The sequence below is a fragment of the Lepisosteus oculatus genome, chromosome 8 (genome assembly GCF_040954835.1).
Source record: "Lepisosteus oculatus isolate fLepOcu1 chromosome 8, fLepOcu1.hap2, whole genome shotgun sequence".
NCBI classification, from domain to species: domain Eukaryota; kingdom Metazoa; phylum Chordata; class Actinopteri; order Semionotiformes; family Lepisosteidae; genus Lepisosteus; species Lepisosteus oculatus.
Window position 1 is genome coordinate 46,414,336 of NC_090703.1, and position 23,186 is coordinate 46,437,521.

Genomic DNA, 23,186 nt, shown 5'->3' on the forward strand with positions numbered 1-23,186 from the left:
TTCTACTTTTTAATGGGAAATTAACCTTTGTCCTGTGTCCCTTTACTAAAAACAGTTTAGTTTCTTTGCAAACTGCTGAGCAGTTTCTCTCATAGTTTTAGGATCAGCAGAGACATGGTCTGTACCTGGAAAAGCTAAGGAGAATTCTTCCCCGGCTAAGGTCCCTGCGTAGGGTTTTAATTCCTTGCGATTTCGCTTCTCAGTGTTTATGTGTCTGAGCTAAGGTGTGTTCTGGGATTGGCCAGCCTCACCAGTTCCTGAATTCTCAGACTGTGTGTTGATGTCTCACAGAGCAGTCAGGACATAGCAGAGCATCCAGTACCCAGACTGGAGGAAAGCTGAAGGGTTGACCCAGAGCTATGAAGAGCCTGTTTGTTCAAAAGGGAAATTCAAACTTTTTGTTTCTGTTGTTATTCAGACATTTTTAGAAACCTGAGCCACTGTAGGAGGCCAGGAGAAGGTATGGTTCTCCGAGTGCCCTGTTTCTTGCTCACTTCTGTCAAATCTGTAAAGTTATACTGAACACCGACTTGTTTACTGTTTCTATCTGCAAGAGCACTGCTTCCACTATGATGCTTGCAGAAATTCTCAACAAACACAATAAAAATACAAAAAGGAGGCAAGGCACCATACAATGATTCCTCAAACGTCATTTCACTCTGGACAGAGAAACAGAGTGTAAAATCTGGACTGGTCTGGCTTTGCTCCCAATTGTTTTGATTAGTTTCATCTCATCTGGCTTACAAGAAGCTTCACCTTTGTAAAATTCAGAAGGCACAAGATCATGATCAAGACGCAATATTCTCCCATTGCTCTTAATATCTCCAACAGCCATTAGGAACAACCTATAAGTTTCAGCAGCCTGTCAGGTAGCTGTGTCTCTTGCTGTGTGTATTGCAGCCAATACCCCTCTATCCCTACACCTGTCAGGCAGAGTGAGTCTTAGCAGGTGATTAAGGACCTAGGAGGCTGAAGCCCTTTACAGGACCTGGAGTCCCTTCACTCCCCTGCTGCTGTGTGAACTGTTAGGAAGGAGAGCCATGTGTTGACACCAGATCTCATGCTCCTGACAGGTTCCAAGCATTGATACATCTCTTTGCACCACATTCTTTTTGCAGAGCGAGACAGCTGAAAGTTGCATAACCCTTAATCCGAGATCTTGCAGAACTGCATACCGAAACCAAAACCGAAACCAAGTTACTTTTAGTTATCACAAGCTGAACTTTCTCCCTTTCTCTCCCACAGAAGGCATGCCTGACACACCTTGTAGTTTTCCTATCCTGCTTGCATGGCCATGTTGAGCTTGTTACAGTGAGATCGTTACTCTGGGCTTTTTCAGCACCTTTGTGTAGCTCGTTTAAGGGGACCAGCCTTTCAGCCTAGGGGCTTTTAGCCCAGTGGCTCAGGCTTGATGCAGAGATGTGATTGAAAATGAGTTACAAATCCAGAGTCTGACAATAACACGCACAGTTCCTGTGCCACCGAATATCAAGCGCAATATCGTTTACCCTCACAAGGGCCTCGCTGACCTGTGTCAGTACAGATAGACTACACCTAGTTTGCTAAGCTTCCCCTGCAATGGAGAGGTTGTCTGTATATTGCAGGCTGCAGTGCCTGCGACCGTGTTTTTCATTCTTTTAAAGGCTTCTGCTGTCTTTTCGAGAGACATTCACTTCTTGGATTTGCAAAAAAGGCAAAAGATCAAAGAATGCTTACTGATTCAGGTGATTTTATTTGGGTATTCAGTACTCAAATACAATATGCATTAGGATTATAAACATGAGACTCCAATGGAAAAGAAATGGACATCTACACCCAGAATGGCATTGTACACTAGCCCACAAACTGATTCAGCTTTCAACATACTGTACAAACAATGAATTTCACTATTCATCACAAACAGCAGTAACAGTTTGCAATTTTAAAAACTAAGAGACATAATATTTGCACCACACCACCAGTGCAGAGATACTGTACAAGCAAACATGCGAATCGGCAGAACCAATGTGTTTGAGGACGCAAGTGTAGTTCAGTGTAGTTGAGCAACACTGGGCTGGAATAGTGCCTTCAGAGCTACTGTAACAGCACTCCGAACACCTGGAGATACCATTGGAGTCTCTTTATCTGAGATCTCTTGGCAACAGGGAGGGCTGAAAAGATCTACTTATCTTATAATACAAATGCTATTGTTTGCCAAAAATCAAAAGATAAAGGTGTTGTCTGATAAATCACTTTATTGCAGTCAACAGAACTGTACTGTAGTTCACCAACAGATACAGTAAAAGAGGCCTTCATTATGTACATTGCAGAATCTTTAAATCCTTTTAAAAAATGGTGAAAATAAACCCAAAAGTCATTCCCACCTATGGCTATAAATATGTTCTTAATTTAAAAAATAAATTATTGTTCTGACACAGAAGTACCCAAGTAATTGTAGGTCACTACTCACACAATCATACATTTCACCCTTTATTCCACATTTTCCACAAAGTAACTACACTAAGTTCATTATTGTAGTGATTCACTTCACTCTATAGCTGCCAGTTAAAGTGTGCAAAGCTGATGGGTCAGCTAGGAATGAGCTTAATAGTTTTCCTCTTGTAATATTAGTGTAAAAGGTGACGTCCATACTAGAGCTACAGTGACTCATCAGGCCATAACTCCTCCTGATTTTAGTGGGATTCATTGGGCAAGAGAGATTGTGATACCCTCTTCTGGATGGGACGCTGGTCCATCATAGTGATGATACCCCAGCAGGGCTGGTCCCCACTTTCACAGCTGGGTGGACTGGAGTAAAGTCCCTCATTCGAGGCTACAACACCAGTGTCTGCAGTGGGGACTCGAACCCACAACCAAGAAGTCATGAGTCCAAAAGCTAACCCAGTATGCTTCACCACCCCTTATTAGTATAGTGCATAAGAAATAATAATATACAAATAAATATCTGCATTGTTTAAAGCTCCTCCACGCGGTTTCAAAGCCTGCTGTTCCTGAGAGAGTATTTCAGGTTCGAAGGGATGAGGCCTGGTGTTTATGCCACACTGGTCTTCACTTTCTCAAATATCTGCCTGACTTTGACAGCCGGAACACAGCCTTCTCTGATGATGGTGATGATGCCTGAAACACAAAAGGACAGTTAGGTTTTTCTCTATGACAGGACACGTTCGCTGCCTACAAACAAGGGCCCTCAGTATAGCTGGGGCTGGCTCACAAACTCCGACTGACCACACGGAGCTCAAAGAGGCCTTTTCTGTGATGTCCGATCAGAGGTGGCAGCCCTGGAAAGTAAGAGCTGTTTTGCAAAGAACAGAACGTACTGTACCTTCATCGATTTTCAAGCAGTTGACCACAGTGGATGCCACGACTTCATTCGATTCTCCATCACACAGAACTCCGTTCAGCTTGTGTCCAAGACGCCTACAGGAGAAGAATAAAAAGTGGATTTAGACTCAAGGCAAAGCAACACACCTCAATATGGCATCAATTGGGAATATGGTATCAATTTCAAAGGATATACTATATGCAGGATTTAGGCAGATCTTTCTATATGAGCTGCTGTCGGAAGTAAGAAGCAGCAGTTCCTTCCCAAAGATCAGGGAGGTTTCAAATCTGGCCCATTCCCATAAAGAAGAGCTCTACGGACAAACGGAGACTCACGTGATGACCATGTCGTGGTGCGTGCTGTCCGGCTCTCCACTGGGGTTGGCAGAAGTGATGGCGAGGGGGCCAGTCATGTTACACAGGTGTGCAGTCACCGTGTGGTCAGGCACCCGGATCATGATGCTGTCCTTGGTGCCCACGCGGTCATAGGCAGGACCAACGCCTGGAAGCGAGCCAACAGAGGACTGTCAGTAACAGGGAAGGACTGGGATAGCCAGCCAAGCCAGACTTTTTCCTGGGGCAGGCTACGAGGATCCCTAAATGCTGTGCTTGTCCAGTGTCAAGTGATTCATTTTTGAATCTGCAGTGCTTTACATTGAGAATAAGACACAGAGCTGGAGTGAAGGACCTCAGAGCTAAGAGCAGACCATGAGTGGAAAATGCTAACCACAATTCCCACAACATCCCTCCGCATCGCAGTAGACCCCACTCACCCAGCCTGGACAGCCACTCGCCCTTCTTGACGATGCAGCTGATGCCCCCTGGGTAAACATTCCTCATGAACTCCCACAGCAGGGTGCTGAAGGGAGGCCTGACGGCGGCCAGCTGCTCCAGGTTCGAGATGCAGATGCAGATGGGCTTCTCTGCAGGGCGGTCCTGTTGGGAGGCAGTGCCAGATGCTCAGGGATCACCAGTTGTGAAAATGAAAGCTCATTTGAGCTGTTCAAGATTCTGTAGGTCACCGTGTTAGAAAATGCACTGCAGTACAGTCGCATAGTGTGAGGCTTCGCTTGCAGGAACGTTTGCTACTGAGCTTGTCGAGAGGTTTCTCTGGACAGAGGGAAAGCAAAGGGAATGAAGGCTGCTTCTACACACAGAAAGGGGCCTGTTCTTACCTTGATGTTGTAGATCTTCTCTATGGCTTTGGGGTGTCTGCAGGAGGCGGCCAGGGCATACACTGTGTCAGTAGGGATGCCACATACGCCACTGCTGTCCAACAGCTTGGAGATGGTTATCAACCCGCTGGTCAGTTGAGAGTTGGCAATGGGGCAAGGAGGAGGAGGCCTCTCGGTCAATTCCTTCTTCTGAGCCTGGGTGTAACGAGCTGAATTAGTCAGTGGGCAGTTCTCGGCTTGGGCCACGTGGCATGACTGCTTGGAAAGGCTTCCTGATTTTTCCACATTGCCCTGAATCCAGGTTTTCATTTTAAGGGACACACGCATAGAGTAAAGTCAATATCAAGATTAAAATATGAATCCAACATAATTCTGATTTATCCCATGAGGTGAGAAGACCGCGTTCTAGACTGAAAAGAAGAACCTGTGGGTAGTTAGTGTGTGTATGCGGTGTATAAGCAGTGGCGGATGGGGGCCTCACCTTCAGCACAGGGGGCCCGAGGGGGAGCAGATCCTTGAGGAAGATGGCGTTGGCCAGGGAGGCCAGCATGCCATAGAGGCAGATGATGGAGAATATCGCCAGCATGGCAACTGCAAGACACACCCAGGGAGGTTAGGAGAGTGGCACATCACTCTCAGCTTTCTGAGGCAAGTCTAGAATGAAGGAACTGCTTGGGTGATGCCCATCAGTTGGGTCTCAAAAGAGCATCTCCTCTTCCTCAAAGCGCCTGCGGACCTGCAGCACATTGCATTTAACTGCTGACAGCAACGAACTATGGCAAATGAGAAAGGAAAGAGGACTGTTGATGCGCTTATTTCACAAAGCTGGGGAATGTCTTACTTTCCAGTTTGTAGGGCAGCCTGTCCAAGGTGGAGAGGAGGAAACAGACCAAGATGACTTCCATCACAGTAGTCAGTGCCAGGAGCACCAGGTTCCTGTAGCCGGCTGTGGAAGGAGAATGAAGAGAGCACTTGAACCTGTATAACCTACTACATCACTGGCAATCAACCTCCTAAGTCACCATTTTAGAGACATGGCTCTGATCAACCCTGGTCTTTCAGGAACATCTTAGCTCTTAACTACCCCAATAGTTCATTATTGGCATGATTAGGTCACATGATCTGCTAATTTTAAGTGATCTAGCAATCCTGTAGACACACCAGCCCTTCAGGACCAAGACTGTATAGATTGTCAGAGACATTTGCCTTTCTAAAAAATAAACTTGGGAACAATACCAATACTGCAGCCAAAAATATTGCATGAAAAATTCAACACTGGGTGAAATCTAGTCCCAAGCAGTAAAGGAAAGTGAAACCAATTCCAAAAGAAAGTATTGTTAAGATTTGGCCCAAATCCAAATCCTTAAGAACTTGACTTGACTTACCAGTAAGCATGAGGAAACCATTCAACACAAGGAACGCAATGGCTCCTGCTGTAAATCCCCCAGCTGAACCTGGAGTGATGTCAAGCAGAAAACCTAACAAAAACACACAAGAGAGCAAGGAGTGAGATCCTGGGAACTGGCGTATCAGATTGTGTGAAAGTGGCAATTGTCTAGAACTGGGACTAGTCAGTATGTTCTATTCTGTTGGTGTATTAAACACCTGAGCTTAGCTGGCCAAATTACCTGCAAACCGGTACCAGGTCCAGGTTGCCCAGATGGCGGCATAGGAGATGGGGATGATGGGTCCGAACCTGTGGCCTCCCTGGACCGCCAGCCTGCTCACATAAAGCTGCATGATGGCTCCTGTGATCAGCACCCAGGGGACGGCGAGGTGCAGGAAAGAGTCGCCCGGGCCGCTGTTGTGGATGGCGGACATGGCCGCCACCCCGTTGCAGAGGAAGAAGAGGGCATCGGGCAGCTGGGAGGCGGAGCTGGGTGGAAGATCCTGAGGTTTCACCCAAGACCTCTTGAGGACGATCAGCACGCTCTGGAGAGTGTCAGTGGAGAGAGGCTGTGGCCCCACTGGGATCAGGGCTTTCTCCGCTATGCTGTTGACTTGCCTGGCGAAGGTGGCATAGAGGGAGAGGACCAGGAACAGGCAGCAGGCCACCCCAAAAAAGATGTAGTACCGCTGCAGTGGGATCTGGGAGATGGTGGAGACGGTGAGGAGGAGAAAAAGGGCGTTGTGAAGCAGCTCCAAGGTGTCCGTGTTCAGAGACAGCAGGCAGAGGACGATGGCCGCGGCCAGGAAGAACCAGTCCCCGACCATGCCGTCTCTGGCTCCCCCAACCTCCTCCTTGCCCACCATCACGGACAGCACAAACTCCTCCCACGCCTTCATCAGCCAGTAGGAGCAGTGCAGCCCAAACTTGGTGGTGTGGTAGCTGTCCTCACGCAGATAGGCGTAGTAGCTGGAGAAGAGCTGGGCGAAGGAGGTGATGGAGACCCAGATGGCTCCCACAAAGAAGTTGGGCATGTAGCCAAAGCAGTAGAAGGCGAATATGAAGGGGGAGACAGTATCGGAGATGTAGCCCAGGGCCATGGGCTCAGCGTACTTGGTGTTCTTCTTCTTCTCCTGGCCCAGGCTCTGGGAGCTGCTCTTGTTGGCCGTGCCGAGCAGGAGGACGTTGAAGAGCGGGTTGCCGAAGCCCTTGAGGACATTGCGCTGCAATATGCCCTTCAGCAGCAGGGCGGTGGCCCCATAGAGCCCACAAACCAGGATGACCAGCTCCAGAACGCCCGACACCACCAGCGCCCAGCGCCCCACCAGCCCCACGGCCTCGAACACCAGCGTCAAGGTGATGGCGCCAAACACGAAGGGCATGATGTAGTTGACCGTGGCGGAGCAGAAGGCCAGGATGAAGGAGATGAAGATGTAGGGGACCAGCCCAGAGATGGCGGATTCCTGGATGGCAGGAGCAGCCAAGCTGGAATTACTCAGCAAGGCGACTGAAGTGCTGGAATTAAGGCCAAGGCTGCCATTCGAGCTGTTAGCTTTTAGGTCACTCAGCGGGGGGTTGGCACCCAGAACGATCCTGGTAGCACCATAGCTGGTCCAGAGAGCAGCGTAGGCAATGAAGGATGTTCCACTCAAGTGGTCATACTTGCGAAAGGACAGCAGGCCAGCCAGCAGCTGAGTTACGCCTCCTATCAGGATCAGGTGAACACCTGTGGAAATGACATGGGTCAGAGGTCAGGGGTCAGAGATTGCTCTATTGCAATAATTCCTCCCGTTTTAAAGTAACAACATCAAGGGGGCATGCAGCGCAGCTGTGTAATTTTTTTGTTGAGATGACCCATACATTACAGGAGTAAACTAAAGGTGCTTAAAAAAAACAACACGAGACACTTGAAATACAATTCTGATGGCCAGGCATAATTTTGAAATCTTTTTGAGATACAGAACTAAAAAAGCCATTAAAGACACAGAACCAGCAGTATTCACGCAAGCGGCGGCTCGGGACGCGGTGTTTACCAGCTAGGATGTTCTCCACGCCCACAGCCGGGACGCCAGTGTGCGCTCCGTGGAAGTTCTGCAGAAGGACGAGGAAAGCGCTGATTCCATTCGCCAGGAGTCCCAAGACACCGGGCTCCCCGTAGAACACAGCAGCGAAGCCGTCTGTAGTCGCCATGTGGCCTGTTGTGTGTGCAGTATCTGTCCCTGGGAGAAACCAGAGAGCACGATTCACGGTCACGTCGCAAGCTTTCCTGGTTTTATATGCACTAGTTTCGTGATACCGAGCTCTACTTTGTGGACTAATTGCACTGTCTCAACAGAATAGATCTGTATTGTTCTAATTCACATTTCTGCGGGCAAAGCCAAAACCTACGGCACCGACTCTAAACAACAGAACAAAATCGCCCTTTGATTTTTATTTAATCACGTCGCCATCTAAAGTTGCGAATTGGCCATAGTTTAAGGGACACATTTTAATGAGGACGAGGAAAAGGTTTAGCTCTAAGGTTTTTTTTGTTGTTGTTGTGAATTTACCGATACATTTATTGACCTAGAGAAAAGCGGTAAATTGCGACTATGCGCGCTCCACTAAAATAGCTGTACAGAACTGCGACTTCTGGAAGACAGCGCCCTCTGCGGACCCCCTGGAGAAAATTCTCTCTTCCTACCGCCGCTCAGATCACACCTGTCCCGTCAGCGGTTACACCTCCCTCTGAATAATTCTGTGCAGCTTTAAATCGAAGCATCATTTATTTATTATTTAATAATACACACTGCATGTTCAAGACTTTATTTCGACTGGTAAAACTTTGTCGGTGTAACAGTTCACTATATCGTTGCGTCAGTATTTATTACTCTGATCACACTGAAGAGGATTTTTTTTTGGTATGTGATGATACGGAGCGGCTTGTGTGACAATGTCCGCCAGACTTCACGAGTAAACGTGGCGCACGGCCTGGATTTGATCAGATGTGTAAAATACAACGCGTGTAAGATTACCATCGGTCTCCAAAACTGCAAAGGACCGGGCTCTACGGTTTGCCCTTGGACTGAGTCAACGGCTGAAGATGCCCGGACACAGACCCACGCTATTACTATTTAAACTTGAGCTCAGAAACAGCCGGATACTGGAATAAGACACCGTAGCTGGTAACTCATGGCGATTAAGAGTGTAGAGTGTAGTATTAATATTACAAAGCTTAAAATGTATCCAGCGGTCACTCGGTTCCTAATGACCACTAATTATTTACCATTAAACCTAAGACGTACTGCTTGGTGGACTATACAGAAGTTATCTATAACAATTGCACGGCTTCCAAAATGATCGAAAACTCGGCGATCTTGGGAAGAAAGTAATTTAAGACACTGTCTCTGTAAATACGCATCCATTAACCTCAGCGGATACAGTAGTATACAGTAGCACAACACATCGCATTTAGTTATTGCAGATGACGGTTTGGGGGAAATACTTATGTCAGTGAGCGTCAGTACTCCTGTCTGAAACTACATACTGCTGTATCTGTAATGTTCCCGCGGTTCAGAGCGCAATCAGAGTGGTTTTATCAGTCAGGTCTTCGCGCTCCCTGTTTCTCGCACCTTCGAGGCGAAAGCCTGACTTCTCTCCGAAAGGCGAGACTGGGCCCGAACTATCTTTAAGGGACAAATCTGTCCCCAACGCCGCCTGCAATGTCCCTTTTCCAGCAGGTAGCAGGTCCGAGCCTTTATTTGCTCCCGGGGATGCGGCGCACGCTGGCAACTACGGAGTTAAGCGGCTGGTGGCATCGATCCAGAGCACCTGCTTGACCTGTGGACACCCGGGTCCCTGGCAGTCGCGTGGGAATGCTGTGCTCGACCTGTTTTGTAGGTTAGAATTCTAGCTTTCAAATCTCTCCATACCTCCTAACACAAAGAGATGGGACGTTCTGGTCATAAAAAGTATGTAGTACTTTACCAAGCATGACCTGTTACTCAGAGTGGCTTTTCTCAGAACATGTAACGTGCTGTGTTCTTCTAGACTGAGACCTCTGATAAAATAGCACACACTGGAAAAAACACTACAGAGGCTATGCAGATATAGGAGAAGAATGGTATTTACCTGTCCAGAAGGCTCCGTTCCCAAAATTGCGAGTAGGCTGAGGGTGGTGTAAGTATATTCTTTATAAATGGAGGAGGGGGAGCAGGAGGAGTCTGTACAGTCCCTGCTTTTCTTGTTTCCTCCACCCTGCATTGATAACAGAAATGATATCACAGGCCCCCCACCTTCTTATATAATACTTCCTTTTCAGATTCTGAGAAATCCCCCCCGAATACGTGCACGAAATACCTGTTTGGGTGGGGGGGGCAAGGGGTGTTTTTTGGAAGCCCCAGCCCAACCCACCCCCTTAGAATGGGGTGTATTGTTGTCTGCCGAGGGTCAGTGTGTATATAAGCAGTCAGCAGAGCCTCACCTGATTAACAGCTGCTCCTCACAGCAACACCAAGGCTCACAGAGACTCCTGAAGATCCTGCCAGCACAGCAGACACCATGCTCTCCACACTGCAGGTAAGCACAACACCCAGGAGGGACTGCCACTCCTTGAGACTTTAATCACCGCTGGTGAAATGGAGCTATACTGTGATGTTCTGCTTTTGTGAAAGAGTCTGTTTAAGTGTTTTGTGATTTAAAAAAAAAATCCTTTTCTTCAGTGTTTTGTGAAAATGTACAGAGTATGTCTTGCCAGAATGTCTCCCGAAACTGCGGTTAAATTATTTTTGTCAGTTTTTGCTTTTAGCATGTCTCTGTAAGGGTGTGTTATTTTTTTTTTTACTTTACCAAGGTTTTACTAGAAAGTCTAACATGGCTTAAAGACTTGTCACTGCAGAATTAATGGTTGTGTTCATCATGCTGGCTCTTCTGTCTGAGTTTCTTCTGTGCCTGAGTTTCTTGTCGGCAAACTGAACAAGACGCTTTCTTTCAGCACCAGAGCAGGTCAAACAACTTTTAAAACTGAACTAGAAAAAAAGTGGTATGAACTGTAATTTTTTCTTTTTCAGTGTGTATCTTCTGAAAGTTCTTGCCTTCATTTTACCACTGGAGGGTCTTGTAAAAATATTTTGTCCTACTTTGCAGTATGCACAGGTAGTATTCGCTTTACCAGACACCTGCAGGACCCCTAGTGGTTGGTTTGATCAAACCGTCACTTTCCTCTGGCATATCAAAAGTTAAATCTTGTTGGGTTTTTTTTTGCAGAGAACGTCAAGACGTGTTTGTGCCATCCGACAGCTTCACAAGCCTGCCCTGGAAGGTAAAGAGACTGTAAATTTCTCCAAAATCTGTCTCTTTTACTAGACCAGCAGTGAAAACTGATCAAGTCAATTCTATATTCCCAGGCTTTGCCCTTTTCCTGTTTTTACCCTTTTACCAGTTTTAAGGGATTAATTAGGTAGGAGCTGTATGTTCTGTCGCTGCACAGGCTTCACTGCCCCAGCGGGTTTCTGCATGTTGCAAGTTCCGTGCGGATGTGCTCTCGCCATCTAATACTTAGTGATGGGTCCTGCGGGTTCAAGACCAGTTTCAGCTGAGGCAGTGTGGAGCAGCGGTCAGGTTTCTGGACTTGTAACTGGAAGGTTGCAGGTTCGAATCTCACATAAGAGAGTGCTGGTGCACCCTTGAGCACGGTCAGGGTTCTGTATAAATGAAGGCAATGAAAGCCTCTTTAGGGGGTGAAAAAAGTCAAATATATAATATTGCCTGGAATATAGGTCCTTAACTCTATCTGGCCGGTAAAGAGTATGTCACCTCAGGACTGGTCAGCTGCTCATAAAAGCCTTAATGCAGGGCTGTAGGTCTTCTTTAGATACCTGGTCTGGAAAAGCCAGTCTCTTCTCTCTTCAGGTTCTCAGCCTCCACTCTCTGCAAGCGGCCGCAGTGAGAGCTGTGGCACCAGGCCAGCCCTGCTGTAGGGCGAGCCGGGTGTCAGCGCCGTGTGTTCTGTGTGTCCTGCAGTGGCGGAGAGGCCTGCCCCAGAGGAGACGGTGACGGCCAGCTTCGGGGGCTTCATCCAGGCCGTGCAGCCGGAGCAGCTGACGCAGACGGTGCTGAGCCGCAGCAAGAGGATGGTGCTGGATAGCCTGGGCGTGGGGCTGCTGGGCAGCACCACCCAGGTGTTTGAGCTGGCGCTGCAGCACTGCCAGGTGAGCGGGCCGCACGAGGGGCACAGAACGACCGCTGATCAGGGCACGCTCCTTCACTTTAGCTGTCCTGATCGCCTTGGCGCCGATCTCATAATCAAGCATGGTCATGCCTTTCGGTAAACGTGATTGAAGCTTTGATTACCTTTCATACAGTACAGGCCATTGCTTCAGTCCTTATTTAAAATCCCACTGGCAAAATGGGGCTCTGGTCAGTGTCCAGTGGGGATGTGGCCCTAAGGCGTGAAAGTTTGCTGGTGGAGTTAGTGCTGGACATGTGACTGACTGCTTCCTGTCTTTCCAGAAAATGTACGCCCCCGATGACATCAGCTCCGTCTACGGCCGCAGCCAGACCAGGCTCTCCCCAACGCTGGCGGCCTTCGTCAATGGCGTGGCGGTAAGGTGGCGCTGTGGCGTGCCCGCTTTCTGTGATGAGCTGGGAGACGGATGGACAGAGGAATGCTCCTCTTCTCGTTACTCAGCCTTTCTCTCGCCTGCTACTCCAGGTCCACTCCATGGACTTCGATGACACTTGGCACCCTGCCACTCATCCCTCGGGGGCGGTCCTTCCTGCCCTCCTGGCTGTCAGTGACATGTTGCCTAGCAACAGCAAGCCCAGCGGGCTGGATTTCCTGTTGGCGTTCAACGTGGGCATCGAGGTCCAGGGCAGGCTGATGAGGTTCTCCAGTGAGGCGCACAACATCCCCAAGAGGTGAGACTCCAGCCCACCTTCTCTCGAGCCCGATCTGTCTCGGCTCAAAGTCTTCCCTCTGGCCTAACCCCAGCAGCTGCTGGGTTAATGGGTGTCTAGTGCCAACATGGGAATGGAAACAGGATTTAATTTAGAAGGAAACGGGGATAGTTATCTCATCGTGTTGTAGAGCAGAAAGTGAAGGCTCTATCAGCAGAAACACTTTCTATTATGTTTAGCCAGCGCAGGTAAAAATAACGCACAAATATTTCTTGGATAATGAAGGATGGTTTATTGGGTGAACTGGCCCATTAAAGAACATTCTTTGTTTTGGTTTGTTACTGTAAAAAAATAAATAAATAAAGGGCTATAAATGCATGAAAAGGACATCTACTCACTCACCAGCCAGTGAGTTGTTTCTTTTCTTTCATGGCTATTTGATGCAGACTGTGGTGTTAACCTCGCCCACATAACAATGTTCAAACGTGTCTTTCCATGAGGAAAGGACCAGAGCTTGAAGTCCTATTATTCCTTCAAGAAACTTGCTAAAATGAAAAATGCAATGAGCCATATTTGCATGCAGTGAGGATATTATTCATCGGATGCTTCACGTCATGCAAGTGATTTCTCATTAAGGAGAAATCAAGACGCATTATAATGTATCTCAGAATTCCTTCCCAATGCCAGCGTAAAGAGCCAGTATGGACTCATTTTGTTTTTAACACTACAGCTGTGCTTTTCCTCCTGCAGAACAACTGGCGGCCTTCTCATGGTGAATACTGGCCTCTCTGATGCCCCTCTCTCCTCTCCTTCTGCAGGTTCCACCCCCCCAGCGTGGTGGGCACCATGGGCAGTGCTGCCGCCTGCGCCAGGCTCCTGGCCCTGGAGCGCACCCAGTGCGCCCACGCCCTCGCCATCGCCGCCTCGCTGGCGGGCGCCCCCATGGCCAACGCCGCCACGGAGACCAAGCCCCTGCACATCGGCAACGCGGCGCGGCTGGGCCTGGAGGCGGCGCTGCTGGCCTCTCGCGGGCTGGAGGCCAGCCCGCTGGTGCTGGACGCCGTGCCAGGGGTGGCGGGCTTCAGCGCCTTCTACGAGGACTACGCGGCCCGGCCGCTGCCCTCGCCGGAGGAGGCCGAGCCCCGCTTCCTGCTGGAGGAGCAGGACGTGGCCTTCAAGCGGTTCCCGGCCCACCTGGGCATGCACTGGGTGGCGGACGCAGCGGCCCTGGTGCACGAGCAGCTGCCCGGCGCCCGCGGCGGCTCCTTCTCCCCGGGCCTGATCCGGGACATCCTGCTCCGCGTGCCCCGCTCCAAGTACATCAACCGGCCCTTCCCGGAGTCCGAGCACCAGGCCCGCCACTCCTTCCAGTTCAGCGCCTGCACGGCCCTGCTGGACGGGGAGGTGACGGTGCGCTCCTTCCTCCCCGCCGCCCGCCGCCGGCCCGAGCTGCAGGCCCTGCTGGCCCGGGTGCGAGTGGAGCACCCGGAGGACAACCCCGCCAACTTCGACCGCATGTACGGGGAGGTGCGAGTCACGCTGGCCGGCGGGGAGGAGCTGGGGGGCCGCTGCGACACCTTCTACGGACACTGGCGCAACCCGCTGAGCGCCGAGGCCCTGCAAGGGAAGTTCCGGCACAACGCCGGCGCCGTGCTGCCCGGGGAGAAGGTGGAGGCGCTGATCGAGACGGTGGAGGGGCTGGACAGGCTGGGGGACTGCCGCCCCCTGCTGGAGCAGCTGCACTGAGCCGCGGCCCCCGGACCCCCGCCAGCATGTTGGTTTTAAGCTCTCTTCCCAGATTTACTGTCTATCCATCCTCTTCCGCGCTTTGCTTCGGGACGCGTGCACGGATCTGGGGCACTCACGCATCGGAGATTCTCGGGAGAGCGAGCTGCTCTTGCATTCTTGTCTGGGAGCTGAATCTCTTTGTTAAATAGTCATTTTTTAAAACCGATTACTGTACTTTCTGTTGAGGGCTTTGTTTGAATGTCCGCGTGCCGGGAGCTGCGTGTGAATGAATGATACATGCCGAAGGTGAGCGAGGGGCTCCTGTCCCGGGGCCCACCTGTCCTGCGGTGATGACAAGGTCTCGCCATGCCCGGTGCCGTTCTGATCCAAACTAGCCCGCTGGACTTGTCAGCTGCTGGCTGTGGAAGAACAATTCTGTAAATGCTGGAGAAAAAAAAATCAGGGTTTGTTGTTAATTTATTGCTACTTTTTATGTAAATGAATTAAGAATGATGTACTTTTTAGCTTTTGATTATGACCTTTATGTGATGTAAAAATGGGCAATAAGAATTTTTGTTCCGACAAATAAATAAGATGAAATAAGCTCTGCTGCCTGTGTGTTTTCGCTCTGACACGTTGAGATCTTTGCATACTTGCATGTAGTGCCTGCAGTTAGAGGACTGTAGCTGTTAAAAACAAAGTGCACCATTTAGTTGAAGTGTTCACAATACTCAAAAATATTGTCAAAGTCCTCTGCTAAGGACACAGCCTGGAACTGAAATAAAATGCATTTTAAAACAGAAAGCCAGAGGAGGCTACTTTACACAAAGGTGTGTGGGTGTTTGAAGCAAGGTGCCCAGTCATGCTCAGGTGAACGGACAAGGATTTTGGATTAGTTACTAGCAGCAACTTGTACCCTACTGTGTACTCATTAAGCTACACATAGTTTTGAGCCCTGCATTTAAGTAGTTGTGCAAACACCTCCTCTTGTGGTGTTCAGCACCAATGCAATGGCTTACCACGTTGAGCGATAACTTGGTCTTTACATTTTTAGATGTTTGCTGTTGATATGCTATTAGGCCTAAAGAGTAATGCACTCTTTACACAATCTGCTTCTCAAACTTTCTTACCTCTTTATATCACAACCTCAATGATCGAGTCCAGCTTTAATCAGACTAGTAACCCTTAAACATCAGCACATCAGGTGTTATATAAACACAATCTGTAGTTTTAGTTCAGGTGGGTAGCTGCGTCACCTGAAGAAGGCTCCACAGCCAAAACGTGTTTGCTTTCTTCTCTTTTCAGCATGGAATAAACCTATGACTTGTTCATCTGTAGTTTTAGTTGCATACACATCTAACACAAAAACAAGCAACCTGATTTACTGTATCTCTTGCAGTAAATGCCCAGCCATCTACATTGGAGAAACAGGAAGGAGATTTGGAGACCGCTTCAGAGAACACGTCAGGGCTGTGAAGATTAAAGATCTCTCCAAGCCCATTGTTTCTCATGACTCCTCTGACGGCCCCGACCACTCTAATCTCTCTGTCTGTGTTCTCAAAGATGGTTATCCGAACTCATACATCAGAAAGACTACTGAAACCAAACTTATCCTGCAGCTAGGATCACACCCTTCACTTACCCCTTCTCTTAACGACAGACTACTCTTCTACTAAATTTTCTCCATTCATTGGAAGTTTCATTTCACACCTTTCTACACCTATCCTGACTTCACACCTCTTGATTGGCCTCTCAATTCAATTCAATTCAATTCAAGGTGCTTTATTAGCATGACCGATGGGTACAATCAGTGTTGCCAAAGCAAATAAAAATAATAAAATTAACATGGAACAAAACAAAAAATAGAAGTAAAATAAAATCTACAGACATGTTACAGACATTTACAACAAAGACATATTATAAAATATTGACATATACTGTAGATGGCTGGAGCATTATTGGGAGACAGACTCACTGTTCCTCAGGCTGTGACAGGAGATCACATACTGGGCTGCCAGATCAATAGAGTTCCCTCCTCCCTCTCCCAGTAGGATTGGGACCCGATGTGACTCTGGCAGGTGTTAGAACTCTTTGATTAGATTTCTGAATTTCAGGAAGAATGTTTCTCTAATCCCAGAGTATCTGTCACAGTGCAGTAGGAAGTGCACCTCTGTCTCTATTTCTCCCCGCTGGCAGTGGGAGCACAGCCTGTACTCTCTGGGCAGCCAGGTCTGCCTGTGTCGCCCAGTTTCTATGGCCAGGCTGTGGTCACTGAGCCTGTACTTCGGTCAAATATTCAGCTAGTGTGTATTGTCTGTTTAGGGTTCTGTAGCATTCCAGTTTATGTTGTGTTTGTGTGTGTGTGTCCCAGTGTGTGAGATATTGCTGTTTGATCTGTGCTGTGATGTGGTTGAGTCTGGGTTGTGGTGCTCTAGCAGTGCTGTCCTGAGGCTGGTTAGTGTCGGTGTGGCTCAGGTCGGTGAGCCTCAGGACCAGCTGGCTCAGGGGGCTCTGTTTTGGGCTCAGCTCTTGGCTCAGCAGGGCTTTGTGGTGCTAGGAATTTTGGTCGCTGTTTTTTAGGTGTAGCCAATACTTTAATATTCTTTTCTGTATGTTTATCAATAGTGGGTACTGGCCAAATTCGGCCCTACACCCGTTGTTAGGAGTTTTTCTCTGCACACGGAGGACGTTTCTACAGATCTCCATGTGCAGAGTTTCTGTGGGGTGTTTGTCCCATTGGGTGTAATCCTGGTCTGTGAGGGGACCCCACACTTCACTGCCGTATAGGGCAATGGGTTGGATTACACTTTGAAATATTTGGAGCCAGATTCTTGTTGGTGGGTTGATGTTGAAGAGCCTCCTTCTTATTGCGTAGAAAGCCCTGAGTGCCTTCTCCCTCCGTGCCTTCACTGCCAGGTCAAAACTCCCGGAAGAGCTGATGGTGAGACTGAGATATGTGTAGCTGGATGTGTGCTCCAATGTGTTGTTGTTCAGTGTGAATTTGTACCTGTTTCCCTGAGGTCTGGCTTTCTTCTGGAAAACCATAACTCTGGTCTTGTCCAGATTCACTGACAGTGCCCAGGTCTGACAATTCTGCTCCAGCAGTGCCAGGTTCTGTTGCAGCCCCTGTTCTGTGGGCGACAGCAGGACCAGGTCATCTGCGTAGAGCAGGAACTTGATTTCTGTGTCATGTAGTGTGAGACCAGGAGCTGCAGACTGCTCCAACATTCCTGCTAATTCATTGATATAGATATTGAACAGTGTTGGGCTCAGGCTTCAGCCCTGTCTCACCCCGTGGCCTTGGGTGAAGAATTTAGTCCTTTTGTTTCCAATTTTCACTGCACATTTGCTCTCTGAATACATTGATTTAATTATGTCGTACACTTTGCCCCCTATGCCACTTTGGAGTAGTTTGTAAAACAATCTCTCATGCCAAATCAAGTCAAATGCTTTTTTGAAATCGACAAAGCAGGCAAAAAATTTTTCTTTTGTGTTTTTGGTGGACATGTTTGTCTATCAGTGTGTGTAGGGTGTAAATGTGATCAGATGTGCGGTGATCTGGCAAGAAGCCAATCTGACTCTTGCTCAGGACATTGTGTTCAGTAAGGAAGGCCAGGATTCGAAAGAGAGATCTCTTCACAGCTCAGTAGCTGTGGTCCTGCTATCTCTTTCTGTCCCCTGCTCCCACCTCTAACCCCCCCTACCTCCCAGCCTTGTTCTCCCATTACATTACCTTTGCCTACTGCCTTGTCTCTCTCACACCTGAAAAAGGCTCCACGGCCGAAACGTTGTGTTCTCTTTCTTCTTCTTTTCAGCATGGAATAAACCTATTACTTGTTCCTTTGTAGACTACACCTAGTTTGCTAAGCTTCCCCTGCAATGGAGAGGTTGTCTGTATATTGCAGGCTGCAGTGCCTGCGACCGTGTTTTTCATTCTTTTAAAGGCTTCTGCTGTCTTTTCGTGAGACATTCACTTATTGGATTTGCAAAAAAGGCAAAAGATCAAAGCATGCTTACTGATTCAGGTGATTTGATTTGGGTTTTCAGTACTCAAATACAATATGCATTAGGATTATAAACATGAGACTCCAATGGAACAGAAATGGACATCTACACCCAGAATGGCATTGTACACTAGCCCACAAACTGATTCAGCTTTCAACATACTGTATTTCACACCACACCACCAGTGCAGAGATACTGTACAAGCAAACATGCTAATCGGCAGAACCAATGTGTTTGAGGAAGCAACTGTAGTTCAGTGTAGTTGAGCAACACTGGGCTGGAATAGTGCCTTCAGAGCTACTGTAACAGCACTCCGAACACCTGGAGATACCATTGGAGTCTCTTTATCTGAGATCTCTTGGCAACAGGGAGGGCTGAAAAGATCTACTTATCTTATAATACAAATGCTATTGTTTGCCAAAAATCAAAAGATAAAGTTGTTGTCTGATAAATCACTTTATTGCAGTCAACAGAACTGTACTGTAGTTCACCAACAGATACAGTAAAAGAGGCCTTCATTATGTACATTGCAGAATCTTTAAAACCTTTTACAAAATGGTGAAAATAAACCCAAAAGTCATTCCCACCTATGGCTATTTTTTTTACATTTCAAAAATATGTTCTTAATTTAAAAAATAAATTATTGTTCTGACACAGAAGTACCCAAGTAATTGTAGGTCACTACTCACACAATCATACATTTCACCCTTTATTCCACATTTTCCACAAAGTAATTACACTAAGTTCATTATTGTAGTGATTCACTTCACTCTATAGCTGTGCAAAGCTGTAAAGTGTGCAAAGCTGATGGGTCAGCTGGGAATGAGCTTAATAGTTTTCCTCTTGTAATATTAGTGTAAAAGGTGACGTCCATACTAGAGCTACAGTGACTCATCAGGCCATAACTCCTCCTGATTTTAGTGGGATTCATTGGGCAAGAGAGATTGTGATACCCTCTTCTGGATGGGACGCTGGTCCATCATAGTGATGATACCCCAGCAGGGCTGGTCCCCACTTTCACAGCTGGGTGGACTGGAGTAAAGTCCCTCATTCGAGGCTACAACACCAGTGTCTGCAGTGGGGACTCGAACCCACAACCAAGAAGTCATGAGTCAAAAAGCTAACCCAGTATGCTCCACCACCCCTTATTAGTATAGTGCATAAGAAATAATAATATACAAATAAATATCTGCATTGTTTAAAGCTCCTCCACGCGGTTTCAAAGCTTGCCGTTCCTGAGAGAGTATTTCAGGTTCGAAGGGATGAGGCCTGGTGTTTATGCTACACTGGTCTTCACTTTCTCAAATATCTGCCTGACTTTGACAGCCGGAACACAGCCTTCTCTGATGATGGTGATGATGCCTGAAACACAAAAGGACAGTTAGGTTTTTCTCTATGACAGGACACGTTCGCTGCCTACAAACAAGGGCCCTCAGTATAGCTGGGGCTGGCTCACAAACTCCGACTGACCACACAGAGCTCAAAGAGGCCTTTTCTGTGATGTCCGATCAGAGGTGGCAGCCCTGGAAAGTAAGATCTGTTTTGCAAAGAACAGAACGTACTGTACCTTCATCGATTTTCAAGCAGTTGACCACAGTGGATGCCACGACTTCATTCGATTCTCCATCACACAGAACTCCGTTCAGCTTGTGTCCAAGACGCCTAGAGGAGAAGAATAAAAAGTGGATTTAGACTCAAGGCAAAGCAACACACCTCAATATGGCATCAATTGGGAATATGGTATCAATTTCAAAGGATATATTATATGCAGGATTTAGGCAGATCTTTCTATATGAGCTGCTGTCGGAAGAAAGAAGCAGCAGTTCCTTCCCAAAGATCAGGGAGGTTTCAAATCTGGCCCATTCCCATAAAGAAGAGCTCTACGGACAAACGGAGACTCACGTGATGACCATGTCGTGGTGCGTGCTGTCCGGCTCTCCACTGGGGTTGGCAGAAGTGATGGCGAGGGGGCCAGTCATGTTACACAGGTGTGCGGTCACCGTGTGGTCAGGCACCCGGATCATGATGCTGTCCTTGGTGCCCACCCGGTCATAGGCAGGACCAACGCCTGGAAGCGAGCCAACAGAGGACTGTCAGTAACAGGGAAGGACTGGGATAGCCAGCCAAGCCAGACTTTTTCCTGGGGCAGGCTAGGAGGATCCCTAAATGCTGTGCTTGTCCAGTGTCAAGTGATTCATTTTTGAATCTGCAGTGCTTTACATTGAGAATAAGACACAGAACTGGAGTGAAGGACCTCAGAGCTGAGAGTAGACCACGAGTGGAAAATGCTAACCACAATTCCCACAACATCCATCCGCATCGCAGTAGACCCCACTCACCCAGCCTGGACAGCCACTCGCCCTTCTTGACGATGCAGCTGATGCCCCCTGGGTAAACATTCCTCATGAACTCCCACAGCAGGGTGCTGAAGGGAGGCCTGACGGCGGCCAGCTGCTCCAGGTTCGAGATGCAGATGCAGATGGGCTTCTCTGCAGGGCGGTCCTGTTGGGAGGCAGTGCCAGATGCTCAGGGATCACCAGTTGTGAAAATGAAAGCTCATTTGAGCTGTTCAAGATTCTGTAGGTCACCGTGTTAGAAAATGCACTGCAGTACAGTCGCATAGTGTGAGGCTTCGCTTGCAGGAACGTTTGCTGAGCTTGTCGAGAGGTTTCTCTTGACAAAGGGAAAGCAAAGGGAATGAAGGCTGCTTCTACACACAGAAAGGGGCCTGTTCTTACCTTGATGTTGTAGATCTTCTCTATGGCTTTGGGGTGTCTGCAGGAGGCGGCCAGGGCATACACTGTGTCAGTAGGGATGCCACATACGCCACTGCTGTCCAACAGCTTGGAGATGGTTATCAACCCGCTGGTCAGTCGAGAGTTGGCAATGGGGCAAGGAGGAGGAGGCCTCTCGGTCAATTCCTTCTTCTGAGCCTGGGTGTAACGAGCTGAATTAGTCAGTGGGCAGTTCTCGGCTTGGGCCACGTGGCATGACTGTTCGGAAAGGCTTCCTGATTTTTCCACATTGCCCTGAATCCAGGTTTTCATTTTAAGGGACATACGCATAGAGTAAAGTCAATATCAAGATTAAAATATGAATCCAACATAATTCTGATTTATCCCAAGAGGTGAGAAGACCGCGTTTTAGACTGAAAAGAAGAACCTGTGGGTAGCTAGTGTGTGTATGCAGTGTATAAGCAGTGGCGGATGGGGGCCTCACCTTCAGCACAGGGGGCCCGAGGGGGAGCAGATCCTTGAGGAAGATGGCGTTGGCCAGGGAGGCCAGCATGCCATAGAGGCAGATGATGGAGAATATCGCCAGCATGGCAACTGCAAGAGACACCCAGGGAGGTTAGGAGAGTGGCACATCACTCTCAGCTTTCTGAGGCAAGTCTAGAATGAAGGAACTGCTCGGGTGATGCCCATCAGTTGCGTCTCAAAAGAGCATCTCCTCTTCCTCAAAGCGCCTGCGGACCTGCAGCACATTGCATTTAACTGCTGACAGCAATGAACTATGGCAAATGAGAAAGGAAAGAGGACTGTTGATGCGCTTATTTCACAAAGCTGGGGAATGTCTTACTTTCAAGTTTGTAGGGCAGCCTGTCCAAGGTGGAGAGGAGGAAACAGACCAAGATGACTTCCATCACAGTAGTCAGTGCCAGGAGCACCAGGTTCTTGTAGCCGGCTGTGAAAGGAGAATGAAGAGAGCACTTGAACCTGTATAACCTACTACATCACTGGCAATCAACCTCCTAAGTCACCATTTTAGAGACATGGCTCTGATCATCCCTGGTCTTTCAGGAACATCTTAGCTCTTAACTACCCCAATAGTTCATTATTGGCATGATTAGGTCACTTGATCTGCTACTTTTAAGTGATCTAGCAATCCTGTAGACACACCAGCCCTTCAGGACCAAGACTGTATAGATTGTCAGAGACATTTGCCTTTCTAAAAAATAAACTTGGGAACAATACCAATACTGCAGCCAAAAATATTGCATGAAAAATTCAACACTGGGTGAAATCTAGTCCCAAGCAGTAAAGGAAAGTGAAACCAATTCCAAAAGAAAGTATTGTTAAGATTTGGTCACATTTCTGCGGGCAAAGCCAAAACCTACGGCACCGACTCTAAACAACAGAACAAAATCGCCCTTTGATTTTTATTTAATCACGTAGCCATCTAAAGTTGCGAATTGGCCATACTTTAAGGGACACATTTTAATGAGGACGAGGAAAAGGTTTAGCTCTAAGGTTTTTTTTTGTTGTGAATTTACCGATACATGTATTGACCTAGAGAAGAGCGGTAAATTGCGACTATGCGCGCTCCACTAAAATAGCTGTACAGAACTGCGACTTCTGGAAGACAGCGCCCTCTGCGGACCCCCTGGAGAAAATTCTCTCTTCCTACCGCCGCTCAGATCACACCTGTCCCGTCAGCGGTTACACCTCCCTCTGAATAATTCTGTGCAGCTTTAAATCGAAGCATCATTTATTTAATTTTTAATAATACACATTGCATATTCAAGACTTTATTTCGACTGGTAAAACTTTGTCGGTGTTACAGTTCACTATATCGTTGCGTTAGTATTCATCTGGTAAAATGGCGGCGCGCATGGACGCAGCGGCTTCATTAGCTCTCAAACAATGGTGCTTTTTGTTCGTTATTTACTCAGTGTTATTTATGTTATGTTATTA

General features: G+C 47.9%; 3 protein-coding genes across 6 annotated transcripts; 1 reads left to right on the plus strand and 2 right to left on the minus strand.

The window, feature by feature from the left end:
* Nucleotides 1–1,734: 1,734 nt before the first annotated feature.
* Nucleotides 1,735–8,388, minus strand: LOC138241048 (uncharacterized). Its single transcript, XM_069193554.1, has 10 exons — nucleotides 7,917–8,388; nucleotides 6,125–7,609; nucleotides 5,882–5,974; nucleotides 5,338–5,442; nucleotides 4,978–5,087; nucleotides 4,497–4,691; nucleotides 4,095–4,257; nucleotides 3,658–3,823; nucleotides 3,323–3,417; nucleotides 1,735–3,117 (listed from the first exon to the last, which is right to left on the minus strand). The coding sequence occupies exons 1-10, from the start codon at nucleotides 8,071–8,073 to the stop codon at nucleotides 3,032–3,034; spliced, it is 2,655 nt and encodes an 884-aa protein (XP_069049655.1). The 5' UTR covers nucleotides 8,074–8,388; the 3' UTR covers nucleotides 1,735–3,031.
* A 469-nt stretch (nucleotides 8,389–8,857) lies between these two features.
* Nucleotides 8,858–15,064, plus strand: LOC138241049 (cis-aconitate decarboxylase-like). Of its 4 annotated transcripts, none has more exons than XM_069193555.1 (7): nucleotides 8,858–9,047; nucleotides 9,600–9,758; nucleotides 11,128–11,182; nucleotides 11,884–12,071; nucleotides 12,373–12,465; nucleotides 12,575–12,780; nucleotides 13,578–15,064. In XM_069193555.1, the coding sequence occupies exons 2-7, from the start codon at nucleotides 9,738–9,740 to the stop codon at nucleotides 14,503–14,505; spliced, it is 1,491 nt and encodes a 496-aa protein (XP_069049656.1). In that variant the 5' UTR covers nucleotides 8,858–9,047; nucleotides 9,600–9,737; the 3' UTR covers nucleotides 14,506–15,064. The 4 variants fall into 4 exon arrangements, with proteins under 4 accessions (XP_069049656.1, XP_069049657.1, XP_069049660.1 ...); XM_069193556.1 differs by having other exon boundaries at nucleotides 9,603–9,758; XM_069193559.1 differs by lacking the exon at nucleotides 9,600–9,758 and adding an exon at nucleotides 10,370–10,440.
* Nucleotides 15,065–19,131: 4,067 nt separating this feature from the next.
* On the minus strand, nucleotides 19,132–22,135 carry LOC138241102 (threonylcarbamoyl-AMP synthase-like). The gene is made up of 7 exons (XM_069193848.1): nucleotides 22,072–22,135; nucleotides 21,712–21,821; nucleotides 21,231–21,425; nucleotides 20,832–20,994; nucleotides 20,395–20,560; nucleotides 20,060–20,154; nucleotides 19,132–19,854 (listed from the first exon to the last, which is right to left on the minus strand). Exons 1-7 carry the CDS (start codon nucleotides 22,133–22,135, stop codon nucleotides 19,769–19,771), a joined length of 879 nt encoding a protein of 292 aa, XP_069049949.1. The 3' UTR covers nucleotides 19,132–19,768.
* Nucleotides 22,136–23,186: the final 1,051 nt, after the last annotated feature.

Bases quoted from the DNA above. Each gene is read 5' to 3' on its own strand.
- LOC138241048 (XM_069193554.1), bottom strand. From the start codon at position 8,073: ATGGCGACTACAGACGGCTTCGCTGCTGTGTTCTACGGGGAGCCCGGT. The intron at 5,088-5,337 runs GTAAGACATTCC...TGTGTCTTGCAG, and splicing joins GCTGCCCTACAAACTGGAAA to TTGCCATGCTGGCGATATTC. The intron at 3,824-4,094 runs GTGAGTGGGGTC...GCTCGCTTCCAG, and splicing joins CGAGTGGCTGTCCAGGCTGG to GCGTTGGTCCTGCCTATGAC.
- LOC138241049 (XM_069193555.1), top strand. From the start codon at position 9,738: ATGCTGTGCTCGACCTGTTTT. The intron at 12,466-12,574 runs GTAAGGTGGCGC...CTGCTACTCCAG, and splicing joins CCTTCGTCAATGGCGTGGCG to GTCCACTCCATGGACTTCGA. The intron at 12,781-13,577 runs GTGAGACTCCAG...CTCCTTCTGCAG, and splicing joins GCGCACAACATCCCCAAGAG to GTTCCACCCCCCCAGCGTGG.
- LOC138241102 (XM_069193848.1), bottom strand. From the start codon at position 22,135: ATGGAAGTCATCTTGGTCTGTTTCCTCCTCTCCACCTTGGACAGGCTG. The intron at 21,822-22,071 runs GTAAGACATTCC...TGTCTCTTGCAG, and splicing joins GCTGCCCTACAAACTTGAAA to TTGCCATGCTGGCGATATTC. The intron at 19,855-20,059 runs GTACAGTACGTT...TTTGTGTTTCAG, and splicing joins CTGCTTGAAAATCGATGAAG to GCATCATCACCATCATCAGA.